The 25,372-nt window shown below is 36.1% G+C and overlaps 5 protein-coding genes across 5 annotated transcripts; 2 read left to right on the forward strand and 3 right to left on the reverse strand.

Annotated features, from left to right (window-relative positions):
* The first annotated feature begins 422 nt into the window (after nucleotides 1-422).
* Nucleotides 423-1,271, forward strand: LOC135133502 (transmembrane protein 242). The gene is made up of 3 exons (XM_064061939.1): nucleotides 423-733; nucleotides 780-1,018; nucleotides 1,067-1,271. The coding sequence occupies exons 1-3, from the start codon at nucleotides 670-672 to the stop codon at nucleotides 1,205-1,207; spliced, it is 444 nt and encodes a 147-aa protein (XP_063918009.1). The 5' UTR covers nucleotides 423-669; the 3' UTR covers nucleotides 1,208-1,271.
* LOC135133492 (protein Spindly) lies at nucleotides 1,199-2,872 on the reverse strand. Its single transcript, XM_064061929.1, has 4 exons — nucleotides 2,130-2,872; nucleotides 1,886-2,071; nucleotides 1,710-1,835; nucleotides 1,199-1,659 (listed from the first exon to the last, which is right to left on the reverse strand). The coding sequence occupies exons 1-4, from the start codon at nucleotides 2,795-2,797 to the stop codon at nucleotides 1,254-1,256; spliced, it is 1,386 nt and encodes a 461-aa protein (XP_063917999.1). The 5' UTR covers nucleotides 2,798-2,872; the 3' UTR covers nucleotides 1,199-1,253.
* Nucleotides 2,873-2,916: 44 nt separating this feature from the next.
* LOC135133490 (tRNA-dihydrouridine(47) synthase [NAD(P)(+)]-like) lies at nucleotides 2,917-4,976 on the reverse strand. Its single transcript, XM_064061925.1, has 5 exons — nucleotides 4,814-4,976; nucleotides 4,464-4,762; nucleotides 4,171-4,415; nucleotides 3,595-4,116; nucleotides 2,917-3,547 (listed from the first exon to the last, which is right to left on the reverse strand). The coding sequence occupies exons 1-5, from the start codon at nucleotides 4,846-4,848 to the stop codon at nucleotides 2,939-2,941; spliced, it is 1,710 nt and encodes a 569-aa protein (XP_063917995.1). The 5' UTR covers nucleotides 4,849-4,976; the 3' UTR covers nucleotides 2,917-2,938.
* Nucleotides 4,977-9,523: 4,547 nt separating this feature from the next.
* Ykt6 (YKT6 v-SNARE) lies at nucleotides 9,524-10,548 on the forward strand. The gene is made up of 3 exons (XM_064061937.1): nucleotides 9,524-9,884; nucleotides 9,933-10,204; nucleotides 10,257-10,548. Exons 1-3 carry the CDS (start codon nucleotides 9,695-9,697, stop codon nucleotides 10,392-10,394), a joined length of 600 nt encoding a protein of 199 aa, XP_063918007.1. The 5' UTR covers nucleotides 9,524-9,694; the 3' UTR covers nucleotides 10,395-10,548.
* On the reverse strand, nucleotides 10,549-25,365 carry LOC135133486 (protein shuttle craft). Its single transcript, XM_064061913.1, has 6 exons — nucleotides 25,205-25,365; nucleotides 24,399-25,147; nucleotides 18,496-19,307; nucleotides 17,934-18,446; nucleotides 11,223-11,662; nucleotides 10,549-11,160 (listed from the first exon to the last, which is right to left on the reverse strand). Exons 2-6 carry the CDS (start codon nucleotides 25,144-25,146, stop codon nucleotides 10,614-10,616), a joined length of 3,060 nt encoding a protein of 1,019 aa, XP_063917983.1. The 5' UTR covers nucleotide 25,147; nucleotides 25,205-25,365; the 3' UTR covers nucleotides 10,549-10,613.
* Between the last annotated feature and the right edge of the window lie 7 nt (nucleotides 25,366-25,372).

Raw genomic sequence — 25,372 nt, forward strand, 5'->3', positions numbered from 1 at the left:
TTTTGATAATCACCAACACGAAAGAATGTCGGTGTTTAGAAAATATAAACATCCGTTGTGCGGTCTTTTTGATGTGTCCCACGCAACATCCATACTTTCGCAAGACCCGAGCAAAGTTGGTGTTGTGGGCAAGAAAACAGAAAAAACGCGCGTTTTAAGTCAAATTGTTGTTAAATGACTTAAAATGCATTAAATGTTGCTTATTATTTCATTGGAAAGTAACTTATTAATCCCTCTTAAACTGTAAGGGAAATTATAACAGTAGTAAGTAAACACCAATTTGAATTCCATTTCTATATCTGCACAGTTGTAGACCTACGATACTTTAAAAAATGTAACAGGATGAAAAATTCGTAAAAATGGACAAGTTTTTTTAAAATAAAATTGCAGGTTCCTGTAATAATAAAAGCACGTCATGTCATACATCAATCAACAAGTTACCAACATTGCACAATCAGTGTTGCCAAACTATGGTGTAGACATTTTTCGCAACAAATGAGACATTTTTAACATATATACCGTCCTAATTTATTCAAATATGCAAAAGTAACTCATTTAGGCACCAATTAACTCTCTTTCGCTTCGACAAAATCGCGCAACCATTGACCTTTTGTTACAAGAAGTGAAACCATGAAAACCTAACCTCACAATTTTCATACTTGTAGAAACATGGAGCAAAATGTAAACATTGCCGAAACGAAACCGCGCTATTCGCCTGAATTCAAGATGAAAGGTATTTCAACGATTTAGTTAACATTTGTTTGTTATTTTTATTGCAGCGGGTATTTTCCTGGCTGGCGTTTCTGGAGTATCTGCACTAATAGGTTTTGGGGCTACTTTAGCAGCTGCCAAAAGACAGGACCCGAAGTATTTTGGGCAAGGTATGGTCGGGTCGAGACAGATGGGGGAAACTGGGGCTGGTTTAGCGTTACGAGCGCTTGGTTGGGGCACTTTATATGCCTTCACCGGTTGCGGGATTTTATTTTACAGTATATGGAAACTGTCAGGAGCGCAGAATGTTAGTCTTGCCGCACCTAGTTTACCCATTTCATTGAAATGTTTTTAGTTTGAGGAATTCAGGTACAAAGTTGGCAGCATTTTGCCAAAAATACCTAGAAATAACCCGCCGCAAGGAAGGACCGAATTCAGTGGATTGAATGACCTGTTGGACTATCTTCAACATCAAAAAAGCGTAAAAGACGAATAAAACGTGTGTTAAACATAAAATATCTCGAGTGTACATATAAATAAACTTAAGGAAATACGACAGATTTCGAAATCGTCGGTTTTCCCCTTCTAAATTTATTGCGATCAGTTACGTGGGAGTCTATTGTGTTTTCAGAAAACTGCACTCTCTTTGTGCCATCATTTTCTTTGTTTTCTTCAATATTACTCTGTTCTGTGTTCTTCACTATAGACTTGATTGTGGGTTTGCTGCACTTTTCACAAACTGTGTGTTCTGGAGGCGCCTGTTCAACTGGACTCGATACTTCTATTTCTTTGATTTTCAATTTCAGCTCTTCTACTTCATGTTTCACGTGCAAATTTTCCAAAGTTAGTTGCCTAATTTTCCGATTTGCCTCCGCCAGTTCGTACGACAGGGAGGTGTAATTTATAGACCTTGCTGAAAATTTTTGTCTCCAGGTCTCAATCTCTGCACTAAAATAAAAAAAATTAGTTTGACTTTTGTAACAGTGGTTGCAATTTACTTTTTCGTTGCCAACATATTTTCAAAAAATTTTAATCCCTGCGCACTAATTTCGTCAGAGTTTGGTTGACCACTTAATTCTTTTTTGTAGCTATCAATTAATTCGTTCAATGTTTCTATTTGGAATCTGAAATGCATAGAATAATTAAAATGTTTAGATTTAAGAAGAAAAAGTACTTGTAGCTGTCAACTATTCTCTCTTCATCATATTTACGGTCATTCAGTTCACCATTCAGCTGCGCAATCAACGTGGAATTTTCGTGGCGTAAAGACGAGATTTGTTTTAGAAGACTGGCACGGTCGCGTTTCATGTCGATGTATTTGGATTTCATGGTGTTAATGTTTTGTTGGAGTTGGACGCGCCTGTAAATAAATATTTATTATAATAATCAGCTTTGTGTTTAATAGTGACAAAATTTACCTGTCATCAACTTCAGCAAACAATGAGTTTCCCTTGCTCCCTTGATCCAGTGGGCAACTTTTCACCGAGTCTAGTTCAGACTGGGCACAAGTCAATTCATCTCTCAGATTCTGATTCAGAGTTTTAGCTTCTTCTAACTCGTCTCTTTTGCACTTTAAAATTTCTGCATGATCCGCTAGTTCAGCTTCAAGTTGCTTTATCCTTTCCACTTGTACCAAGTTTTGTTGTTGACGATCTTTCAACACTTTTTCTAACTCCAGTAGTCGCTCTTGAAACTCAGCATTCTCATCATGTAGCTTAGTTATTTCATCAAGTGTCTTATCATGAACAGTCTGCACCTGTGATATTTTTACAAAATCTTCAAGATTTTTTTTCAAATCGGCTATTTCCTGCTCTTTATCCAACAACTCTTTCTCCAGGTCGCTTACACGTTCATTGTTGATGGTCCGTGTATTTTGATTCTCGTCTTCCAGTTGTTGAATTCTGGCTTTCAAAATCTGCTCCTGTTCGACTGCTTGACTTTGTACTAATTTAATTTCTTCCTGGTACTCAACTTCCAGACTTTGCGTTGTTTTCGCTTGTCGTCGGCAGTCGTATAAAGCTTGATTGGCCGATTCAAGCTCCACTTGTAATTGTTTATATTTCTCTAACAAATTGGCCTCTGACATTTTCACGTTTTTTGAAAAACCACAAGACACAAAAAGATAGCCGTTAGACAATTCAATTCGAAAATGACATATCAAATGTCATGCGCAATTAGTACCACACCAACAAAAACAAAAACCCCAACATTTTGACACATTTTATTATCATTTATAAGAATTCGCTTTATGTTTGGGTAAAAATTGAAAGTTTTCGGGGACCGGCCCCAAAAGCATTTCACTGATTTTAACCCAATCGGACGCCGCAGTTGAAGCCATCAAAGTTTCGAGATCGTCGCGACCTTTGTATGAAGGCGGTCTTTCGTTAATTTTCTGGGGCGGCTGCTCCAACAACCCCACTGGGACGTACCTGTGCAGGAATGACAACCACTCCAACATGAAACGTCTCGTGTTTTCCACGCCTTTGTTATCTGAACCCCAATGTTCCAACCCGTAATTGGCGTACTTCTTTAAAATATCAAAACGTTCGGAGCTACTGATGTCCCACAGTTTTTGTTCCTTGATTTCTGTGAACAGCCACGGCTTGATTAGGGCCCCCCGTCCTATCATGACTCCGGCTAATTCGGGACACTTTTCTCGCGCAGTTGTGTAGTCATTGTAGCTTAAAATGTCGCCGTTGCCTAGGACTGGAAGAGGCGTCGCTGCTTGAGCCACTTCTCGAATGTAGTCCCAATCAGCGACTTTCGTGTAACGTTGTTCGCGAGATCTGCCGTGAATTGTGATCAAGCTAACCCCCCAGTCTCGGAATTTTGGCGCCTAAAAAATTAGCGTAATTAACGAGAAAAGTCATAAGTGTTTAGTACCAAAATGTGTGCCAGCTTTTCATTATTGTACACCCCAGTTCTAGTTTTCACAGTCATGGGGATTGTCAAAATCTGACTAAGATTTTTGACACACGATTCTAAAACGCGCGAACGTCTCAGTAAGCCACAGCCCCCGCCTTCTTTGTACACTAGCTCAATGGGGCACCCCAAATTCAAATCAATAAAATCAATATCGGCCTCCTGTTGTAACAATTGACCACATCTTGTCAACAAATGTGGGTTATTGGCACACAACTGCACCCCAAATATGTCTTCAGTGTGGTGGCGCTTCACCAACGCCCACTCTTGAGGGGCTCCTTGAAGAAGCGACGAACACATGGCCATTTCACCACATGTCACATCAGCACCGAATTCTTTACAAATTCTTCTGAACGGTAAATTACCAACTGTGGTTAAAGGGCTCAAAACTAACTTGTTTTTCCAGTCAATTTGCTTCTTCTCTCTTTGGGTTAATTTAACTAAGTCTTCGTCGGTCACGGCGCCACTGGTTTTTGATTCTGTCTAAAAAAAAAAAAAAATCAACATTTTATTTTTTTAATTTGGAAACAATTATACCTCTTTTTTCTGTTTGTTGTTGTCATTAAACTTTATTAAATTCTCTGATAATTCAAAATTGTATGTGCGCTTTCTTAACGACACTTGCAAATCATGTGACAGGAAATTTTTAGTCTGAGGTTTTACAGTGACTTTTTCTGGATTAACCTGGTTGTGTCTGTCTTCAGTGATGTGGCTGCTGCCAAACCTGCACGCCAGGCCTCTGCCACACTCACCAAAAGTGTCATAGTTGTAGCAAACTTCCCCTACAAATTTTTGCATTAGTAAAATTATTAACCCCAAACACAAATTACCTATATCTTTCGGTTTTATTTTCAAGTACTCAGCCACGTCGTGCAAAAATTGGCAGTTCTTGCGTTCACACTTGGCAGCCTCGTCACCATTGATTAACGTATTGCACAGTTCCTGTTCACGGTTGCACCTAAAAGTGGGGCCCCTTGACTTATTTTGCCCTCGCAGCTTCTTCTTTTCACTTTTTGACAGCCTCTGTTTTTTCTCTGGAGGGGCGTCATCGCTCTGAGTCAGTGTGCGTTTATCTTTATCGGAAACACACTCTAATGCGACTTCGCGACAGTGCTCGGGCAGAACAAACCTGTGGAAACATTTTTAGGTTATGTCACATGGTGCAGTCGGGTGGTCTTACTCGGGCTTGATTTTGCAAATTCCGGCTTCGGACATGTCGGCGCTTACAAAAAGATAACGTATCAATGATTACTTGCGTTGTATCAAGTTAATAAATTATAAAAAATTGATTGATCGAATATTCGATAAATGACATAACTTGTTCAACTTTGCACCTAGTTAGGGGAAACGGTTGGTAGTTCTTGCTAGGTGACAATTCAAACTTTCTAATGAGAATATTAATTGAAAATTGCACGTTTAGTGCATAATTCGTGGTCGTTGCACCCGCTGTTTCCAGATACAATTATAAACACTTCGATTCCAGTATTTCTGGTGTGTAAATAGGTGAAAATAACCCATTTTTGTAGACGTTTTCTATTGGCAGCAGTGTGTGTCAAATTGTCACCACTTTGATGTGTAATCCGGTTGTCAGTTTCTATTTTACGTGCTAGTGTTTATTGGAGATTATGTTTATTTAATTGTTTTAAGCTTGATATAAGTAGACTCTGGTATGCCAACTATCAATTCAAGTTTCCCTTAAATCGTGGCCAAATCAAAGGACTAGCTGGCGATTGTTATTAATTTCAATAGGTGGCGCTACCTTACCAAGGGACGTCAATTTTTGGCATTTGTTACAATTTTAGGTTAACACCATTTGACACATTAAACTTAATACGTATAATAAATAAGTATTTATTCATTATTTATTTAAAAAATGTGTGTCAGTTTTGGAATAACGTTTCTGGGACACTGATTTTGCGTCAACATATTTTTTGTTTTTTTTTTCTGCCAGGTTGCGCAGTGCGCAGTCGTATTTAATGGTCGTCCATAAACTAATTGGTGTGTGCAGCGGTGCAGTTAGTGCGTAGTGCCTATTAACAATGAACGTAATCCGTAAAATAGTCAGGGGTCCTGAAATGAGATAACCTTCACCCATCCCTTCACCTTATCCAATTAGTTAAACAACAGGACCCAAAATGGAGTGTTTAGAAAGATCCCAAGTGGAATGTGAAATAAAAGTACATAAGGTGAGGGTACGTGATGCACATGTTTGGGCATGTATCCGTAAACCATCCAGAAACCATTTCAAATTGATCTGAATGTTTGCGTGCTCGGCTTGAATCGAAGAAGCCTCACACATTCCATGCAAAATTTTTTGGACGTTTTAAAAGTTCAAATGGACCCGGATGGAAAACTCGCAACCATCACCATGGCAGGATCAAGATTAAGGTGCAAAGAAGAGACTGTTATTTGAGTTTTAATATGGTAAGTTCCCAATATTAACGATAAATTGGATTTTATATTTGATTAGAATATACAGTAATAGTTTTTGAAAACTTATAAGTTAAATAATGCAACCAACTAGACCAGCCTTGACAATTTGGCCAGTTTCTTGGGTTTACTTGAATCAGCTGCCCTCTTTCGTGCTTCTCTTTGACATGAGAAGGTTAATCTCAACATGATAAATGAGAAAACTATTTTTTTCGTGATTTCAATTTTGTGTTCATCACAACCCACAAAACTGGTCAGTCCATGTTCACCAATTATTTGAATTACCTCAAGTAAGGTGTTTCGCTTTATTTCTTGATGAAGTGTTTTTGCAATTAGTGACTCAACTTCTTGTAGAAGAGTGATTAATTGATTAGAGGGAAATGTTAAATGACCCCTACTTCGAAGAATGATGAAGGTATTAAATTCTTCAATCCCATCCCCTACGATAGTTTCAACACAATTTGCACATTCTTCTAATTTATGCCTCCTAGCAATTGAACCACATACATAGGCAAATGCTTCTTCATTATCTCTGAAACTTACAGTAGTCCCAAAATTAATATCATTGTGCAATGCTTTGTCAAGTTCTAGGTCAAATTTTTCTTTAATTCTCATTGCTTTATCTTTATTGCAGTGTAGCGCTGATGTTTCACTTATGAGGGCCTCCAACATACTACCACCTGACACGTTGCTTCCTTTTGGGGGTTTAATTAAAGAATATAGTGACAACAGCCGAAAAATCTGTGCAATTTGTCCAGATTCAGGACTGCTATTGGCTCCCCCGCTAGCACGTAGCAACCCAAAAAAATGTTCGAGAGGATCCTGATTAATTCTGGTAGTCATTAGGTACTCAAATTTTAATTCGTTGGTGCAGTAGTCAAGCAAATTCAAAGTTGTGTTGATAGTGGCTTTGAGCCCTTCAGCTGTCGATTTCGTTAAAAAGTACTGAGGTTCAGAGCAAGATTCCCACAATTGTAAATAAATCAAGAAATCTTCTAAGGCCGCCTGTTGCTGAGAAGATTGCCTTAGGCCATTAAAACGATTACTTGAGTTTAAAATATCAGACAACTCATTAAGGCGTCTACAAAATTGGATTGTTGGCTGGCAGTTGACAAATTGTGGTACCTGTTTGTCTTTTAACGCCGTTAGGGCATCTGCAACAGTACCGCTAAATAATTGAAAGGCATATTTAGTGGTCATCTTTTCGTGCTGTTCTGGATGTACATGTTTCCGTGTCAATTTGTAGGCGTATTTAAAATGGTTCTTGGCATCATATTCCAACAAATTCTCAAAATCGGCCAATCGAACACGCCCTTCAGGAACATGGAATTCTTTTTGGGCCACGAGACGATTACGTATGCATTTTAACAAATGCGGAAAATCAGAACACATTCTCAATTTTCTGTTGTTGTTACAGGGATGGATGCACCATGGAGCTTCTGGATTCCCAGCATTAAATGATTTCCACATGGCCCTATTCCATGTAGCACCATCAGCAGTGACTACATCAACGTACAGCCCAGCTGCTTCACAGAGTGTCACCGCTTCCAGAACAAGTTTTGCTTGAATTGTCCCTAACACACTGCCTCTGGACAGAAAACATCCAACTGCTTGTACATGCTTTCCTGCAAATGATTGGAACATGATTACAAGGGCATGGTCACCAAGTTGATCTTTTTGAGGTTCCGGTGTATAGTCCCCTAGGTCTACAAATCCCATCACTTCCAACCGATTCTTATCAAAATATTTGCAAGGGGTAATTTTGCACTCATCCACCATTAACGTCCCATGACATTCCCGCTCAGGAATATTTTTTGTTTTTTCCTTCAAGGCTTTGAATAACTGCGTTTGAAACCCATAGGAACTGTCAATATTCCTGATATAGTTTGACAATGTACTGGGCGACGGTAAAGGCAATAATTCCCTGCTTCTTAAATGCCTGTAAAGTTTAGGGCTTTTAATTTTTATCAGAAGGCAAGTATAAATCCAGTCCTTGGTATATCGTTTTCCTCTAGGAGCTTTTCCTGCAGTCTCAAAGCAAGTTTTTACTGCCAGTTTCTGGTTTTCAGGTAACCTCGCAATAATGCCATCGATGTTTGGAACAGTTCCCATGGCCGATTTTAATTTGGCACATTTTTGTAGATCCCTAATCTTCTGACTTTGTTTAACTTGCTTTGTCAACAAGTACGAATATCGTTTTCGTTTACGCTCCTGTTTTACAATCGGCTGTGTCGCTTTTTTCGGGTTTTTACAATTTTTTTTTCGGATTAAAGCACATGCCCTACATCTCTCTGACTTCATTTGGGTGTTTTCGCCAGTGCAAAAAGGACTAATTTTGCCGTCAACACCTGAACCATTGCATACTTTTATGGAATGTACCGTTTTAATTAGTGTCACTAATTCTTCCAAGGTACCAGGGAGAAAATCAGGAGCGCGACAAATATTTTTGATCATCAGTTTAATGTCTCCTTTACTGTCAATAATGATGGTTTTATCTATTGCAGGGATTGTGCCAGAAATATGACATATTGTGATTTTAGAAATCCCTGCATGAATTCCCCACTCTATAGGAAGCAACCCAACTAGTTGGTGCAAATTTTCTCTCAAAACCTCATATAGTGTTGAAATGGAGGATGAGGGGAGGTTTGTTTCTATTTGTGTAGGACTTTCAGATGGTTCAGAGGCAGGGATGTAGGTATGTGAACCTTGAGATCTAAAACAGATTGTACCTAGTTAGTTTCAACAGTCTTTTGGTTACTTTTACACTTGTACGAATTAAATTTTATACTGGAATGCATTGTTTTTAAGCACTATAAACAGGAGAAAACAGACCTTGATTTAAGATAACATTTTAACGGACGGACAGGAACTACAGGAGGAGACGGGGATTTACTACTGGTTCCTAAGTTTTGATATGGAATGGCATCTGCCGTCAGAGTTCGTCTAATTTTGCCATTGTTCACAAATTCACGTATGAAATGTTTCGCAAAATGTCTCATGCAAACATGGTCATTTTTTGACAAAATTGTGCCCAAAGCCTCATTCCATGTTTGCAGTTTGTGTGTATCCTGTAAATCAAGTTTAAAAATATAACGTGTAAGGAAAAAATACCGGATTGTTTTATTTTTAGGAGTATTTCTGTAAAATGTTTTACCGTTGGAACTTGGAACAAGGATAAATCGGTATTGGAAACTTTGACGAAGCCGCATAACGCACACTTCTTCATGTTGTTTTTGGTAAACTTTAAATTCGCCTAGATCAGTGATCAATCTGATTTTGACGCGGTTTGGCAATCTGACATTAGGTAGTATTAGAAGCGTCTGCGTTTTATTAACGTTTTCTGCATCCCTATTACGATCCCGCCAAAATTGTTGTGACATTCGTGACAGCAGTTTGACGTCGATTTTGACGTACCTACACATGGTGCTGCCATCTAGCAATTTTTGTTCAAACTGTCAACTAGACCTTCGTTTTGGAAAACAAAATGGCGGTGAGTTGGTATACCAGTCTATTTATATCACGGTTTTAAGTTACGAAACGATAATTAAAACCGGGAAAGTTCCTTGAGTCCGCCAAATTGTCGACATAATGTTTGTTAGTGTTGTCTAGATCGTTATTAATAATTTAAAATATGGTAAAGTTATACTGCATCAGTGTTCTTTACAAAGGACCAACGAGCGCGACATGGTTGAAATCGGCCTTTGATCTGCAAAGTTTCAGTTTTTTCCAGCGGGGTTCAGTGGAAGAGTTTATGACGTTTTTTTGTAAAACCATAGTAGAGAGAACAATTCCAGCGTCTCGACAGTCGGTGAAGGAAGGAGGTTAAATGGTCACCTTGATTTTTATGTGTGTTTAATCGGGTTTTTTAGAGTATATGTGTCATGTTTATGTTAGGGCGGATAACTTAGCCGGAGTGGTGATCTCAGACCACGAGTATCCAACCAGGGTTTCACATACACTAATCACCAAAATCTTAGATGAATTTAGTCAGAAAATTCCAGCCGCAAACTGGCCCAACTTAGCAGAGCGGGACGTAGCTTTTCCACAATTAAACGGTTACTTAGCTAAATACCAAAATCCGAGAGAGGCGGACGCTATGACCAAAATACAGGAGGACCTTGATGAAACGAAGATAATTTTAGTAAGTCACTTGTGTTTGTTTGTTTTTCTTTCACTGTAATGAACGATTGTAGCACAATGCCATTGAAAGTGTTCTTCAAAGAGGCGAGAAGCTCGACGACCTGGTGTCAAAATCCGAAGGCTTGAGCATGCAGTCAAAGGCATTCTATAAAACTGCCCGGAAAACGAACAGCTGTTGCACTTTCAGTTAAACTCGCATTCCTTATTTAGCCCAATGTTCATATAAAAAATTAACCTCTTCAAAAGTTTGGATGTTCATATATTAATCGCTGTATGTTGGATGTATGTTATATTTATGACAATAAATGTAAAATATATACAAGGAATAAACATGTTAAGATGCAATTTTATATGAAAGCAATTTTTATTAACCTTCAAAAATAATGAAAATACAACATTATAAAACGCAGTTATGCCGGGGGGTTATCAAAATAATCGACCGTCTCTCCGGGAGGTGTGCTCGGCCTCGGTACTCTCCCCGGCAACTTCAGCGCGACGCTCTCCGACTTCCCCACCAAGCCCTTGGCCAGAACCGGCCCCGGCACTTTTCTCTGCCCGTTCTCCCGCTGGATGAACTCGAGAAGGCTCATGCTCGGCAGCCACGACTTATCCTTGAACGCCGTCGCGACGATGTTGCGGTTGGGCTCCATGTCGTAGGCGGCGCTCTCGCAGCCAAAGTGTTCGCAATACTCGTGCACAAAGTGCCTCTTATCCCTATTCATCGACTCGAACGAATACGACCTGCTCTTCTGCTTGCTCTGCTTGGCCAGCTGCACCAGCTCGGTCAGCTTATCGTGGATTTTCTGGCAGAACTGCGCGTCTTTCTTCGCCCAGCCGCGCATGAAGTCCGAGTAACGCGGAGTCAGCTTCTGGCTCAGGTCGGGGTTGCGGATCTGGAGCCCGATGGCGAGACGGCGGTTGCGCTCTAACACGCGGCACTCTTCGGTGCACTCCAAACTAAAACAAGACAGCGAAAAATGAAGACGCCAATTTAAATTAAAAAAAAAAAATGTGCTTACATTTTCAAAACCGACGGCCGCTTCGGCTTGTTCACGATGTCGCTGATATCCACCACCTGATCTTTCATCATGTCGGCCATTTTATCTTTCAAATTCGCCATCTCCATCTCCTTGTATTCGTCGGTCAAGTCGATGCAGGACTTGCTGCCTTTTTGCAGCCCGCACGGACACGTCACGGGCACGCTCTGCTTGCATGAGGTCTCTGGGCACGGGGGCTGGTGGCATGGGGCCCCGCAGGGGTGGCCGCACTGGGACCTCCTCACTTGGCACTTCTGCTTGCAGGGTTGGGAACACGGCCCCAAGTGACACGGTTTGTCGCACTTGTGAGCGCCACAGGGCATCGGCTTGCCGCACGGTAATCCGCAGCTGAAGTCCTCCTGGTAGCAGGGGATGGCGGATCGCTGCTCGTGCTTGCCGTGGCACCAGCGCTTGCATAGCACCTGCAATAGCAAAAATGCCCAAAATTATATTTATTACCTTTTTTGACTAAAAATGCGATAAATTTTGATAATTCAATGTTTTCTTTTTGTAAAACAAAAAAGAATGAATATATCATGTCAAAAACGTCAAAAAGGCGAAATGTGTCAACGTCAAAAAGACAAAAACACTAAAATCTTAAAAATACACTGAACCACTGAAATTAAAACGTTAAAATTGTCACAAAGGTAGAAAAAAAAATGCACATTCATCTGGCGTCTCCACCATTTTTGCAAAATATTGAAGTTGCTCAAATTACATCCGTCAAAATATCAGAGGTGTCAAAAATTCGACATGATTGGAATGTCAAAGACAAAAACGTTAAGATTGCTACATATTCAAAAATGTCAGTCAATTACGCCAAACAAGTGAAAGGCGTCAACAACATCAAAAAGATAAAAACACTAAAATTTTAAGAATACAAAGTGGAACAGGAAATTAAAATTATGAAATTAAAACATTGTAAAAAATCTTAAAGAAGTCAGCGTCGTTAAAATTCACCCAACAACCAAAAATGGGGGGAAATATGTCAAAAGCAGTGAAAAATCTTCAATATCGGACACCTAAAAAACACCAGGGAACCCCAAGAAAAAATTAACACTTGGAGCCAACGAGATTCTTTCAGCTTCCCAAAAAAAAAAATACTAAGGGACTTGGGAACTTTCATATGTTATGGAAAAAATACTAGGGAACATTAAGATTCTTGAGCATTTTAGAGAAAAATAACACTAGGAACCCCAGAGATTCTTTTGCCTTTTAGAATAACATAACAATTGTGGCCCCAGAGATCTTTTCAGTTACTTAAAAAAATAACACTAAAGGCCTCCGAGATACGTTCAACTTCTCAAAAAAAAACCCTAGGACATCCGGAGATTCTTTCGCCTTTTACATAAAAATAACACTTGGAGCCCCCGACACTTTTACAGTTTCACCAAAAAAGAAAATACTTGTGGACTCCGGAATTAATCGCATTTTAGAAAAAATAACACTTGGAGTCCTTGAGATTAAAAAAAATACTAGGAGACATCAAAATTCTTTCGCCTTTTGGAAAAAATAACACTTGGAGCACCCGACATTTTTACAGCTTCCCCCCCAAAAAAAAAAATACTTGTGGACTAATTCGCATTTTAGAAAAAATAACACTTGGAGTCTATGAGATTTTTTTCAAAAAAATATTAGGCGATATCGAAATTCTTTCGCCTTTTGGAAAAAATAACATTTGGAGCCTCCGAAATTTTTACAGCTTCCAAAAAAAAAATAACACTTGGTCCCCGAAATTTTTTCAAAAAAATATTAGGCGACATGGAAATTCTGTTGCCTTTTGGAAAAAATAACACTTGGAGTCCCCGAGATTTTTTCAAAAAAATATTAGGGGACATCGAAATTCTTTCGCCTTTTAAAAAAAATAACACTTAGATTATTATTATTATTATTATTATGTTAGGCGATCGGGCAGAGGTCTACGCCTGTTATGCCCGCGCCGTCGTGTTAGTGGGAAGTACCCAATATTTCTATTGGGAGCTGTAAATGTCATATTTAATTTTAAAAGCCATTGTTGATTGTGAACTGACTATTTCTTCCGGCAAAGAATTCCATTGCTGAAAAACTCTATTACTCAAGAAGTGCTGCCTTACCGTAGTCTTAAACTTTTCTTTAGCCAATTTAAAAGAATGTCCTCTAGTAAGAGTATGTGCACTAAGTATGAAGAGCTTGTGTATCGGAGACGACTTATTGGACATGGCTTGAAATGTCGTGATAAGATCACCTCTTACGCGTCTATTTGATAAAGTTAGAATTTTCATTATTGCGAGTCTTTCATGGTATTGAGGCCGTACTCTACCAAACGGTATTCTTGTAGCCCTACGTTGGACAGATTCAAGCAAAAGGATGTCTTTCTGTAAAATAGGCGACCATACACTGTTCGCAAATTCTAGTAAGGGTCTTACAAATGTTTTATATAATTTGGCAAAGACAATAGGACTACTTTTTTGGATTCCCCGACATTTTTACAGCTTCCCTAAAAAAATACTTGTGGACTACAGAATTAACTCGCATTTTGGAAAAAATATCACTTGGAGTCCCCGAGATTTTTTTCAAAAAAATATTAGGCGACATGGAAATTCTGTTGCCTTTTGGAAAAAATAACACTTGGAGTCCCCGAAATTTTTCCAAAAAAATATTAGGCGATATCGAAATTCTTTCGTCTTTTGAAAAAATAACATTTGGGGCCTCCGAAATTTTTATAGCTTCTCAAAAAAAATAACACTGGAGTCCCCGAAATTTTTTCAAAAAAATATTAGGGGACATCGAAATTCTGTCGCCTTTTGGAAAAAAAAATAACATTTGGAGCCTCCGAAATTTTTAGTTTCCCAAAAAAAAAACTTGTGGACTCCGGAATTAATTCGCATTTTAGAAAAAATAACACTTGGAGCCCCCGACATTTTTACAGCTGCCCAAAAAAATACTTGTGGACTCCAGAATTAACTCGCATTTTAGAAAAAATAACACTTGGAGTCCCCGAGATTTTTTTCAAAAAAATATTAGGCGATATCGAAATGCTTTCGCCTTTTGGAAAAATAACATTTGGAGCCTCCGAAATTTTTACATCTTCTCAAAAAAAAATATAACACTTGGAGTCCCCGAAATTTTTTCAAAAAAATATTAGGCGATATCGAAATTCTTTTGCCTTTTGAAAAAAATAACACTTGGAGTCCCAGCGATTTTTTTTGAAAAAAATATTAGGGGACATCGAAATTCTTTCGCCTTTTGGAAAAAATAACATTTGGCGCCTCCGAAATTTTTAGTTTCCCAAAAAAAAAAAAAATACTTGTGGACTCCGGAATTAATTCGCATTTTAGAAAAAATAACACTTGGAGCCCCCGACATTTTTACAGCTTCAAAAAAAAATACTTGTGTACTCCAGAATTAACTAGCATTTTAGAAAAAATAATACATGGAGTCCCCGAGATTGTTTCAAAAAAATCTTAGAGGACATCGAAATTCTTTCGCCTTTTGGAAAAAATAACATTTGGAGTCCCTGAGATTTTTTTCAAAAAATACTAGGCGATATCGAAATTCTTTCGCCTTTTGGAAAAAATAATATTTGGAGTCCCTGAGATTTTTTCAAAAAATATTAGGCGATATCGAAATTCTTTCGCCTTTTGGAAAAATAACATTTGGAGCCTCCGACATTTTTACAGCTGCCCAAAAAAAATACTTGTGGACTCCGGAATTAATTCGCATTTTAGTAAAAATAACACTTGGAGCCCCAGACATTTTTACAGCTTCCCAAAAAAAAAATACTTGTGAACTCCAGAATTAACTCGCATTTAAAAAAAAATAACACTTGGAGTCCCTGAGATTTTTTTCAAAAAAATATTAGGCGATATCGAAATTCTTTCGCCTTTTGGAAAAACAACACTTGGAGCCCCCGACATTTTTACAGCTGCCCAAAAAAATACTTGTGGACTCCAGAATTAACTCGCATTTTAGAAAAAATAACACTTGGAGTCCCCGAGATTTTTTTCAAAAAAATATTAGGCGATATCGAAATGCTTTCGCCTTTTGGAAAAATAACATTTGGAGCCTCCGAAATTTTTACATCTTCTCAAAAAAAAATATAACACTTGGAGTCCCCGAAATTTTTTCAAAAAAATATTAGGCGATATCGAAATTCTTTTGCCTTTTGAAAAAAATAACACTTGGAGTCCGAGCGATTTTTTTTGAAAAAAATATTAGGGGACATCGAAATTCTTTCGCCTTTTGGAAAAAATAACATTTGGCGCCTCCGAAATTTTTAGTTTCCCAAAAAAAAAAAAATACTTGTGGACTCCGGAATTAATTCGCATTTTAGAAAAAATAACACTTGGAGCCCCCGACATTTTTACAGCTTCAAAAAAAAATACTTGTGTACTCCAGAATTAACTAGCATTTTAGAAAAAATAATACATGGAGTCCCCGAGATTGTTTCAAAAAAATCTTAGAGGACATCGAAATTCTTTCGCCTTTTGGAAAAAATAACATTTGGAGTCCCTGAGATTTTTTCAAAAAATATTAGGCGATATCGAAATTCTTTCGCCTTTTGGAAAAATAACATTTGGAGCCTCCGACATTTTTACAGCTGCCCAAAAAAAATACTTGTGGACTCCGGAATTAATTCGCATTTTAGTAAAAATAACACTTGGAGCCCCAGACATTTTTACAGCTTCCCAAAAAAAAAATACTTGTGAACTCCAGAATTAACTCGCATTTAAAAAAAAATAACACTTGGAGTCCCTGAGATTTTTTTCAAAAAAATATTAGGCGATATCGAAATTCTTTCGCCTTTTGGAAAAACAACATTTGGAGCCTCCGAAATTTTTACAGCTTCTCAAAAAAAAATAACACTTGGAGTTCCCGAAATTTTTTCAAAAAAATATTAGGGGACATCGAAATTCATTCGTCTTTTGGAAAAAATAACATTTGGAGCCTCCGAAATTTTTAGTTTCCCAAAAAAAAAAAAAAAATACTTGTGGACTCCGGAATTAATTCGCATTTTAGAAAGAATAACACTTGGAGCCCCCGACATTTTTACAGCTTCAAAAAAAAAAAAAATACTTGGGAACTCCAGAATTAACTCGCATTTTAGAAAAAATAACACTTGGGGTTCTTGAGATTAAAAAAAAAATACTAGAGGACATCAAAATTCTTTCGCCTATTGGAAAAAATAACACTTGGAGCCTCCGACATTTTTACAGCTTCCCCCCCCCCCCAACAAAAAACGAAATACTTGTGGACTCCGGAATTCATCGCATTTTAGAAAAAATAACACTTGGAGTCCCTGAGATTTTTTTCAAAAAAATATTAGGCGATATCGAAAGTCTTTCGCCTTTTGGAAAAACAACATTTGGAGCCTCCGAAATTTTTACAGCTTCTCAAAAAAAAATAACACTTGGAGTTCCCGAAATTTTTTCAAAAAAATATTAGGGGACATCGAAATTCTTTCGTCTTTTGGAAAAAATAACATTTGGAGCCTCCGAAATTTTTAGTTTCCCAAAAAAAAAATACTTGTGGACTCCGGAATTAATTCGCATTTTAGAAAAAGTAACACTTGAGAGTCCCCGACATTTTTACAGCTTCCAAAAAAAATACTTGTGGACTCCGGAATTAATTCGCATTTTAGAAAAAATAACACTTGGAGTCCCGGAGATTTTTTCAAAAAAATTTTAGAGGAAAATGAAATTCTTTCGCCTTTTTACAGTTTCCCAAGAAAAAAAATACTTGTGGACTCCGGAATTAATTCGCATTTTAGAAAAAATAACACTTGGAGCCCCCGACATTTTTCCAGCATCCCAAAAAAAATAACACTTGGAGTCCCCGAAATTTTTTCAAAAAAATATAAGACGATATCGAAATTCTTTTGCCTTTTGGAAAAAATAACACTTGAAGTCCCCGCGTTTTTTATATGAAAAAAATATTAGGGGACATCGAAATTCTTTCGCCTTTTGGAAAAAATAACATTTGGAGCCTCCGAAATTTTTAGCCCCCCCCCCCCCCCCCCAAATACTTGTGAACTCCAGAATTAACTCGCATTTTAGAAGATTTTGACTTACAGAAATTCTTTCAGCTTCATTTCTTCGAAAATTACATCAATTTTTCCAGAAGCGACAAAATGGAAAAATACAATTTTCAAAAATTGATTTTCAAGCCAAATTTCCGAAAGTTTTGGTCTAGGACCATCAACAAGTTAGTTTTTTGGATTAGCTAGCTCGTCAAAATATATTTACCATATTTTTTTTTAAAACAGTGAAATAACAACGATGTCGGAAACATCAAACCATTAACTTCCACCAGATCCGTCAAAACCAGAAAAAATGTCAAAAAATGCCAACATTAAAAATGTGCAACGTCAGAAAGATAAAAACACTATTCTTAAGAATATACAGAATACAAAATGTCGTTAAAAGTCAAGTCAAAGTCCAAAAGTGGGAAAATATGTCAAAACAAACTAAACATGGACGATTAGTTGCCTATTAGTAAAAACATAAAAAAGTCAAAATGTCAAGAGTATTAACAGAATGATAAAATACGATTTAAACGTCAAAAAGATGTTAAAAATGTTGAGAATATGGAAAACGTACATATAAAAAAAAAACGCCAACATAAAAAAATGCAGAACGTCAAAAATATTAAAAAAAAATTAAACGTGAGTAATTTCGAAAATTTGACACATAAAACGACCAATCATATACATACCGTGCACGGTGGACACGCCCCAGTGTGGCATGCGTGGTTGGCCTCGTGGCCGCATGGGCGGGGCCTGGAGCACGGTTTATCGCAAGGAGGCGGTCTAGTCCCGCACGGAATGGGCGGGTACAGCACATTGGCCCCGCACTCGCAGTACAGCTCCTCGAAGCTTGTCTCCATACAGGCGAGACAGCGGCCGCTGTGGCAAGTGCGGTCGCAGCGGTGTTGGCCGCACGAAAGAAGATGGTTACATGGGAGGGGGCAAATGTGCTCCACCTCAATGCAACAGCGCTGGTTGCAACGATGCTTGCCACACAAACGCTTCTTAGTGCACTTCTTCTCGCAGCGGGCGTCGTCCGCTTTCGTGGTCACCTGCTCGCAGGGAATTTCGCGGTCCATGTGGCCACATCGGCACCGAATCAAAGTACTGAGGGAACAAGAAGGGCAAGGACCCTCATGACAGCGCTGCTTGCAACTATGAGGGGCAGCCGGCTGGCCGCACTTCAAAGTTTTCGCACAAATCTGAAAAAATCGGTGAAAACATTGAAAATTTCAACAAACATTGACTCACTTTATCACAGCAAGGTATAGGATCTAAACACGACTTCCGCACGCTCTTCAGCTCTGTCCGCCCGCAGGGACACGTCGTGATGCTGTCGACATCCCTCTCGCAGCCCTCGCACTCCCCCTCGTGACAGATCCTGTCGCAGCTGTGATTGCCGCAGCCTAGCACCTTCCCGCAGACGTCCTCGCACGAGTAACTCGTGGCCCCCTCGAACTCCTTCGTGCACTTCACCTTCCGGCCGACCTTGCCGCAGTGGCACACCTGGTGGAGCGTGCGCTCGCAGGGCAAACAGCCCCCCGAGTGGCACCGCTCGTTGCAGGTGTGCAAGCCGCACTCCAAGCGCTTGCCGCAGGTGCCGCTGCACACGATCTCGGTGTCGGAGCTGCACTTGACGGTCTGCGAGGTGGCGCCGCAGCCGCAGGGCTTGGCCACCATGACATGGCAGTCGGGGCAGGGGCCCGGGTGGCACAGGATGGTGCACTTGTGGTCGCACTGGCGGCGGTTCTTCTCGCATAGCTCGCCGCAGGCGTGCGGGACGACCCCCGGGAGGGGGCGCGGCTCCTGGGTCTTGCCGCAGTAGCAGGTGTACTGCTTGGGGATGTCGGTGCAGACGTGCTGGCAGGCGGGGCACCGCCAGCCGTTCTCGACCTTGGAGGAGTTGGCCCAGGCGATGGTGCAGTTGAGGTGGAGGATGTGGTAGCACTGCTCGCACGTCCAGATCTTGTCGGTGTGCTTGATTTTTTCGCAGCAGACGAGGCACTCGAGCATGCGGCGGGATAACATTTGCTCGAGGCGCTCGCGCTGGGAGGCGGCGTCCACTGGAATAACAATGATAATCATTTTGTTAAAGAAAATTATGTTGGCAACACTTTGTTCAGTTTGATAACTACGGTGAAATAACTGTCAAAGAAAGTGTCAAATCAATAGCTGTAATGCCAACATAATTATTTTAAAAATAAATTTCATAGCCATACTGGGCAACTTTTTGATTAATTTAAATTTTTCGATTTTTATTTTCATGATTTAAAATTTTTCGACCTGCAATTTTTTAATTTTTAAATGTTTTAATTTTTTTTTCATTTCTCAACGCTGCAATGTTTTGTGTCTTAAATTTTAATTTTCGATTTTTCAGTTTTTTTTTTTTAAATATGTATTAGATTTTTTAATTTTTCAATTTCTCCATATTTCATTATTTTAATTTTTAGGTTTTTTATTTTTGTTTATTCAATTTCTGGGTGGTTCGACTTTTCAGTTTTTCAATTTTGGAGTTTTAATTTCTCACTGCAAAAATTTTTAGATTTTTCAATTTCTAGATATTTTAATTTTTCGTTGTGTTCCATTTTGAGATTTTTCGTCTGTTTTTAATTTAAAAAATTTTCAATTTTTCGAATTCTTAAACTTTTCGATGTTTCATTGTTGCAATATTTTTCTTTTTTCGATTTTTAAAATTTTTCGTTGTTTTCAATTTTGCGATGTTTCATCTTTCAATTTTTTATTTTTCGGTTTTTCAATTTTTCAATGTTTCGATTTCTAGAATTTCAAGTTTTAAACATGAATATTTCATTGAAGCAATTTTTCAATTTTCCCGATTTTTGAATTATTTTTCGATTTTTACTTTCTCAAATTTAAATGTTTAAATTTTTCAATTTAAACATTTTTTTTTTTATTTGTTCCGATTTATATCTATTTTTCGATTTTTCAACTTCTCGTAGTTTAAGTTGTTGCCATTTTTCAATTTTTGGATTTTTCCGATTTTTAAATTATTTTTCGATGTTTCGTTGTGGCAATTTTTCAATGCTTCGACTTTCGATTTCAAGGATTTCAAGTCTTAAACTTATCCATATTTCATTGTTGCAATTTTTAAATTTTTCCGATTTTTTAATTATTTTTCGATTTTTACTATCTCAAATTCAAATGTTTCTATTTCTGAATTTTTAGAGATTTTAATTTTTTCGTTATTATTCAATTTTGCGATTTTTTATCTCTAAAATTTTTAATGTTTCGATTTTTCAATTTTTCGATTATGTTCGTTGTGTTCAAGTTTGCGATTTTTCGTTTCAGTTTTGTTGTTTCATTGTTGCAATTTTTTACTTTTGAACGTTTCATTTTTTGAATTTTTTTACACTTTTGAGCTATTTTTGAATTTCAATTTTTAGTTCTTTTAATTTTTCGTTCTCAATTTTTAATTTTTCGGTTTTTCAATTTTTCAGTGTTTCGATTTCTAGAATTTCAAGTTTTAAACTTATCAATATTTCATTGTTGCAAATTTCCAAGTTTTCCGATTTTTAACTATTTTTCGATTTTTCAACTTCTCGAACTTTAATTCTTAAACTTTGCGATGTTTCATTGTTGCTATTTTTCAATATTTGAATATTTTAATTTTTCATTGTTTTAAATTTTTCCATTTTTAGATTTTTCAACAAATAGATTTTTACATTTTTCGATTTTTCTGATTTTTGAATTATTTTTCGATGTTTCCTGTCTCAAATTAAAATGTTACTATTTTTGAATTTTTAGATTTTAATTTTTTCGTTGTTATTCAATTTTGCGAATTCTTAGATTTTTCAGATGTATTAGATTTTTAATTTTTCAGTTTTCGATATTCCTGTGTTAAAATTTTTAGGATTTTCATTTTTAATTATTCAACTTCTGTGTTTCGAATTTTCAACTTTTCAATTATTGAAGTTTTTAGTTTTCGATTTTTTCTAATTTTATTTTGTCGATTTAATATTTTTCGATTCTTCAATTACATATTAATATTTTAATTTTTCGTTGTTTTCAATTTCTCGAAATTTTAAACTTTTAGATCTCTCGTTGTTGCAATTTTTTAAAATTTCATTTTTTTTTATTTTTTCCGATTTTCAACTATTTTTTGATTTTTCAATTTTAAGTTACATATTTTAATTTTGAGCGATTTTTCGTGTCTCAGTTTTTAATTTTTCGGTTATCCAATTTTTTCACTGTTCCGATTTTCAATTTTTGGATTTCTTCAATTTTCGAATATTTTAGTTTTTCGTTGTTTTCAATTTTTCTGATTTTTGAATTATTTTTCGATGTTTACTGTCTCAAATTCAAATGTTACTATTTTTGAATTTTTAGAGATTTTAATTTTTTCGTTCTTTCAATTTTTAGATTTTACAATTCTTTGATTTTTCGGATGTATTAGATTTTTTAATTTTTCAGTTCGATATTTCTATGTTAAAATTTTCAGGTTTTTCATTTTTAATTATTCAACTTCTTTGTGTTTCGAATTTTCAATTTTTCGATTATTCAAGTTATTTAAGTTTTTGTTTTTCGATATTTTCTAATTTTATTTTGCCGATTTAATATTTTTCGATTTTTCAATTTTAAGTTATTTAATTTTTACGATTTTTCGTGTCAGTTTTTAATTTTTCGGTTATTCAATTTTTCACTGTTTGAATTTTCAATTTCTCGAATTTCAATTCTTAAACTTCTCGATGTTTCATTGTTGCGATTCTTCAATTTTTTGATTTTTCCGATTTTTGAATTATTTTTCAATTTTTACTTTCTGGAATTCAAATGTTTCGATTTTTGGATATTTTAATTTTTCGTTATTTTCAATTTTGCGATTTTCCGTCTCCTAATTTTTAAATTTTTCAATAAATAGATTTTTACATTTTTCAATGTTTCGATTTTCTATTTCTCGAATTTCAATTATTGAACTTTTCGACGTTTCGTTATGGCAATTTTTCAAAGTTTTGATTTTCGATTTCTAGAATTTCAAGTCTTAAACTTATCAATATTTCATTGCTGCAATTTTTCAAAATTTCTTTTTTTTTAATTTTTCCGATTTTCAACTTTTTTGATTTTTCAATTTTAAGTTATTTTATTTTTGCAATTTTTCGTCTTAGTTTTTAATTTTTCGGTTATTCAATTTTTCACTGTTTCGGTTTTCAATTTCTCGAATTTCAATTCTTAAACTTTTCAATGTTTCATTGTTGCGATTCTTCAATTTTTGGATTTTTCCAGTTTTTGAATTATTTTTCAATTTTTACTTTCTGGAATTCAAATGTTTCGATTTTTGGATATTTTAATTTTTCGTTATTTTCAATTTTGCGATTTTCCGTCTCCTAATTTTTAAATTTTTCAATAAATAGTTTACATTTTTCAATGTTTCGATTTTCTATTTCTCGAATTTCAATTATTGAACTTTTCGATGTTTCGTTATGGCAATTTTTCAAAGTTTCGATTTTCGATTTCTAGAATTTCAACTCTTAAACTTATCAATATTTCAATGTTGCAATTTTTCAATTTTTCGCTTTTAAAAAAATTTTTTTTTTAATTTTTCCGATTTTCAACTATTTTTAGATTTTTCAATTTTAAGTAATTTTATTTTTGCGATTTTTCGTGTCTCAGTTTTTAATTTTTCGGTTATTCAATGTTTCATTGTTTGGATTTTCAATTTCTCGAATTTCAATTCTTAAGCTTTTCGTTGTTTTATTGTTACTATTCTTGAATTTTTGGATTTTTCCGATTTTTGAATTATTTTTCGTTTTTTACTTTCTAGAATTCAAATGTTTCAATTTTTCAATTTTTATAAATTTAATTTTTTTTATTTTTTCCGATTTTTAACTATTTTTCGATGTTTCAACTTCTGGAATTTCAATTCTTAAACTTCTCCATTTTCATTGTGCTATATTTCAATTTTTGAATTTTTCTGACTTTCAAATTATTTTTCTATTTTAACTTTCTAGAATTCAAATGTTCCGATTTTTCAATTTTTAAAAATTTTATTTTTTTATTTTTTCCGATTTTTAACCATTTTTCAATGTTTTAACTTCTGGAATTTCAATTCTTAAACTTTTCGATGTTTCATTGTGCCATTTTTCAATTTTTGAATTTTTCTGACTTTCAAATTATTTTTCAATTTTCACTTTCGGGAATTCAAATGTTTCAATTTTTCAATTTTTGGATATTTTAATTTTTCGATTTTCAAATTCTCGAATTTTAATTCTTGAACTTTTCGATGTTTCGTTGTTGCCATTTTTCAATTTTTCGATTTTTACTATCCCAAATTCAAATGTTTCTATTTCTGAATTTTTAGGGATTTTAATTTTTTCGTTATTATTCAACTTTGCGATTTTTCATCTCTCAATTTTTAATGTTTTGACTTTCAATTTTTCGATTTTGCAATTTTTAGAATTTTCAGTTTTTCGATATTTCTATGTCAAAATTTTTAGGTTTTTCATTTTTAATTATTCAACTTCTCCGGGTTTCGAATTCCCAATTTTTCGATTATTTAAGTTTTTAGTTTTTTACTTCTTCAATTTTTTATAATTTTATTTTGTCGATTTAATATTTTTCGATTTTCCATTTCCCAATTTTAAGTTTTTGGATTTCTCGTTTTTTGCAATTTTCAATTTTTCAAATTTTTGAATTATTTTTCAATTACTACTTTCTCAAATTCAAATGTTTCTACTGTTCAAGTTTTAGAGATTTCAATTTTCCAATATTTTCAGTTTTGTGATTTTTCATCTCTCAAATTTAAATGTTTCGATTTTTCAATTTTTCATTGGTTCAATTTTACGATTTTGCAATTTTTATATTTTTCAAGAGTACTAGATTTATTAATTTTTTTGTTTTTAGATATTTCTGTGTTCAAATTTTCAATTTTTTAATTGAAGGAAAAAATTGTTATACCTTCTCTAGAGAGGCTCTTTAATGAATAAATTAGGTCACCAGTAGTACTTTCATGAAAGACGTGATTTATGCGAATATAAAACTGCAACGTCATCACTTTAAATTTTTTTTGAGAAAACAAATGCAAATGGTTCTAGAAAGTATATTTAAGGCCGTTTGAATAAAAGCGAATTAAGAAAAATCGCAAATTTTATATATTGTCTCATTAATTGGTAAGTTTTGACAAGGTGAAGGTGTGACATACTTACATTTCTTTTTCTCGTTGGCGCTTTTACACTTCCGACTGCCGTTATTCGCCCGCCAGTTATTCCTCTCTCTTGCTGATTCATCTCTCCCATTGGCACCATAATCGCCCCCATCATAATTCCTCCCATTATTCTTCCCATATTTCCCAAACCCTCGATTATCATATGAGTCGAAACGATTATCTCTACCTCTATAATTATTTTTCCTATCATCATAGTTGTTCCTATACCTATTATAATTATTGTAACTATTTTTCCCATCCCCTTGTCTCTGATTCACTCTATTGCTTCTACCCTTTCCAGATGGTTCTCCATCCTCTGCATTCCCGTCATCCACTTCAGGTCCAGCCCTTCTCTGTTCAGGACGATCTGGCTTGCTCCTCGTGAAGGTCCTCCCGCTCCCGTACCTCTCGTTCTTCCGCCCTCCATTCCAGTGCCTGCCCCTATCATTCGATTTCTTCTTCACACTTCCGCCGTTTCTATTGTAATCGTTATGATGACCTGCCCCGACTTCCTCATTAGCGGGATGCGGAGCGAAATTACTAGTCACCTGACTGGGTCCTGCTTGTTCCACATAGTTGTTCTGATAAGGCTGGTTGTCATAATAACTGTACCCCGAGTTTACACCACTCAAACTACCGCGGCCGGGATCATTGTAATAGGGCATATTGTTGTAATACTGTACATATTCTCCGTTACATATTGGAAAACCTCCATGCAACTGGTCCTCGTACGGGCCCCAATAAGACATGCTACACATGATGCAAGTTAAAACTAATCGGAAATTGAAAAATGCCGCTTATATTTACCGTTAAATTGGGGAGTTACGTTTTGTTGTGCAATTTCTTGTCAGTTACGTGTGTACTGATATTAGAAATAAATGCTTAAATTTGGCGAGGAATGACAGAAACTAAAATGAGAACTGACAGTTGACGGGAGAATCGGTTTTTGCCGTTACGTATTGCGGCTAAGGTTAC

The sequence above is a fragment of the Zophobas morio genome, unplaced genomic scaffold (assembly GCF_036711695.1).
Source record: "Zophobas morio isolate AGI-343-1 ecotype UQ-CSIRO unplaced genomic scaffold, CSIRO_AGI_Zmor_V1 ptg000022l, whole genome shotgun sequence".
Taxonomy (NCBI): Eukaryota; Metazoa; Arthropoda; class Insecta; order Coleoptera; family Tenebrionidae; genus Zophobas; species Zophobas morio.